Source organism: Staurois parvus, unplaced genomic scaffold (genome assembly GCF_062004578.1).
Source record: "Staurois parvus isolate SC_StPar_1 unplaced genomic scaffold, SC_StPar_1.0 ptg000470l, whole genome shotgun sequence".
Classification (NCBI taxonomy): Eukaryota; Metazoa; Chordata; class Amphibia; order Anura; family Ranidae; genus Staurois; species Staurois parvus.
The window spans coordinates 3,813,270-3,816,541 of NW_028318266.1; the positions used below are offsets into that span (position 1 = coordinate 3,813,270).

Below are 3,272 nucleotides of genomic sequence, written 5' to 3' on the forward strand. Positions count from 1 at the left end.
AGACCTGAAGGCATAAAAGAGTCCCACCATGCTCTGCAGAAACCCAAGATGGACGCCAGCACATGAAGCCGCACAATCTCTGGGAAAAGGTAGATCCTTGACATTAGGACCTGCATTACTGTGGAGTGAGAGCCACGACATGGCTAGGTTTTTTTTTTTTTTTATATTTTCCTGCCCTGTTTATTTTGGTTAAACACTGTATAGCACTTTGCATATAGTCTTTTGTAAATAGCACTGACAAACACCTTCACTGTGTGCCACTAATCTCACTGAATTTGGTATCTGTGCCTGAAAGACTTACTCCAGGATCAGGGGTGGACTGACCATTTGGAAACTAGGGCATGTGCCCGAGGGCTCAGGGTCAGTAGGGGGCCCCATGAGATGCCCCTGGTACCTTTTTCATAGGCTTTTTTGAGTTTGGGCAAGGACACAGGGGCCTCATGATCCCCTATTGCCCGGGGGCCCCATGAGTTGTCAGTCCGCCCCTGTCCAGGAAGCATATATTCCTGCTGCCTACCCCCAGTTCACAGGACTTATCATTTAATGCCCCATTCACCTAGTACATATTGCTACTTCCTAGCTGCATTCTTTTTGTTCTTAAAATAAACCCCTCAGACAACTGCCATTTTTAGATATAATAGACACCTAATTCTACTATTGCATGACCTTATATTTGTCCCCGGTGGCCTTCAAATGCTGTCATTCCACAAAAATGCCAAAGTGAGGACTGGCGACATTTGCAGGTCAACCATGAATGGTGGAGGTTCCATGCAAGTTGGGGCTACATTTTTGCAAATGCAGTTGGAGATTTGGTCAGGATCTATGGTGTCCTCAATGCTGAGAAATACAGGCAGATACTTATCCATCATGCCATACCATCAGGTAGGTCTCAAATTTATTGTGCAGCAGGAAAACCACTTCAAACATACAGCCAATGTCACTAAGAACTATCTTCAACGTAAAGATGAACAAGTCCTGGAAGTGGTTTGACTCCCCACAAAGCCCTGATCTCAACATTATTGATTGTGTCTGGGATTACATGAAGAGACAGAAGGATTTGAGGCAGCCTACATCCACAGAAGATCTGTGTTTAGTTCTCCAAGATATTTGTAACAACCTACCTACTGAGTTCCTTCAAAAACTGTGTGCAAGTCTACCTAGATGAATTGATGCAGTTTTGAAGGAAAAGGGCGGTCACACCAAATATTGATTTGATTTGGATTTCTCTTCTGTTCATTCGCTTTCCATTTTGCTAATTGATAAAAATAAAACATAGAAGTTGTCCAATTAAGACAGCAAACCAATACAAACAATAAAAACTAAATATTGTGATTTAATTCCTACAAATCAGAGTTGTATAACTCAATATACAGTGTTTTTACTGCACACTGATGGCTTAACCTACTGACAATAAACAGAGTTTGTTACTTAAATAAAGCCATTAAGAAATAATTTCCTTCTGAGAAAAAAAGAATCCCTTGACAATATCAACAGTCACTACACATCCCCAGTGCCTCCATGTAATTAATTCTAGTTAGTTATAAAAGGCAAGTTTCTCTGTATCAAAAAAAATACATCTTCAAACCAGGAACAGCATCTCCTGCTAATCTAAGCTTTCTTGATTCATTCTCTATAAAGGCACTTTTCAAGTTTTTCCTAGCACTATGCTTATAGATTTGCACATGAAAAGGGAAGAAACAAAGAAATCCTACCTAGGAAAGACTGATAAATATACTTTAAATGCAATATTTTGGAGTGTTATATCTCTTTTTCAGTACTTTCTTAAATTTTGTATTGCCAATATTTTTGTCTGGCTTTTGATAATGCTTTGATCTTTTTACCATCAAAGTAGATTGAATTTTATAGAATTAAATATCTAATCCTAGCCAACATGTTGAAACTTATTTTGAATCTGTTCAACGATCATGTGATGCAACTCATATTGACCAATCAGAATCAATTTTTGCCTTGCACTCACTCCAATAAAATGAGAATAAATCAATCCTTCCTTCCATGATTTAGTTACATAATTTGCATCAGTCATACAAGGCAGGTTTGCCAATTGGTAATCTTCTGCCTTCAGCAAAATGGATAAAACAAATGCGACCAGAATTACAACCATTCTCCTGTTAGGATTTCATATTCCTCAAAGTATTACACTTTTAGTGTTTTTTCTTTTGCTTCTGCTTTATTGTGTGACAATATGTGGAAACCTCCTGATCATCACATTGGTGTCCTACAGCAGAACCCTCCATTCTCCCATGTACTTCTTCCTCTCCCAGCTCTCTGTATTAGATATCTTCCTAGCGACTAACATTCTTCCAAACATGATGAGCACTGTTTTGGTAAAAGAAACTATCATGTCGTTTTCTGGTTGCCTCGCTCAGTTTTATGTCTTTGTCATCATAGAACCTTCAGAGTGTCTTCTTCTGACAGCGATGAGTTGGGACAGATATTTGGCCATCTGTAAACCATTACATTATACTTTGAAAATGAACTACCAGGTTTGCTGGATTCTTGTTATAATATGCTGGATTTCGGGTATGTGTGTAGCTTTGATTTACAATGTAACCATATCAAAATTACAGTTTTGTGGCCCTCATGTTATTGATCACTTTTTCTGTGACTTCGATCCGATCTTAGAGCTCTCCTGCTCTGATACTACCACTGCTCAATTTGAAGTGAAAATTTTGAGTGTTATATTTGCTATCATCCCGTTCTCCATTATCATTGTATCATATGCGTATATTATATCTACTATTTTTAAAATCCCATCTATTACTGGAAGACAGAAAGTTTTCTCAACATGCAGCTCCCACCTGACTGTGGTTTGCATTTATTATGGTACCCTAGCGTGTGTTTATTTGGTACCTAATAGAGGACAGACAAGAATAATTACAAAACTCTTATCATTACTGTACACTGTATTCACACCAATGATAAACCCGCTTATATACAGTCTGAGGAATCAAGAACTAAAAAACGCTTTTGGCAAAATCATCCACAACTTTTTGAACACGCATTTCAGTAAAGGGTAACATTGTTACTAATTTATAATACCTTTACATTTTTACAAAATACTTAAGAGTAATAGGCAAACCCTCTGCACTAGGGACCGGTTCACAACATGAAACTTAACATACCCTATCTAACCACCCCTGCTGGAAGAGGCGGAAGTGACCTCAGCGCGTTAATGTTAAGTGAATCTCCTGTGGTAGCCGCTGAGCTGAGAAATCCATACCAGTCCATGGAGTCCATACCAGGCTGTAGAT

At 38.6% G+C, this 3,272-nt stretch overlaps 1 protein-coding gene across 1 annotated transcript; it reads left to right on the plus strand.

Moving 5' to 3' along the window:
- Positions 1-2,087: 2,087 nt before the first annotated feature.
- LOC149452582 (olfactory receptor 10A7-like) lies at positions 2,088-3,038 on the plus strand. The gene has a single exon (XM_089689271.1). It carries the CDS (start codon positions 2,088-2,090, stop codon positions 3,036-3,038), a length of 951 nt encoding a protein of 316 aa, XP_089545397.1.
- Positions 3,039-3,272: the final 234 nt, after the last annotated feature.

Bases quoted from the DNA above. Each gene is read 5' to 3' on its own strand.
- LOC149452582 (XM_089689271.1), top strand. From the start codon at position 2,088: ATGGATAAAACAAATGCGACCAGAATTACAACCATTCTCCTGTTAGGA.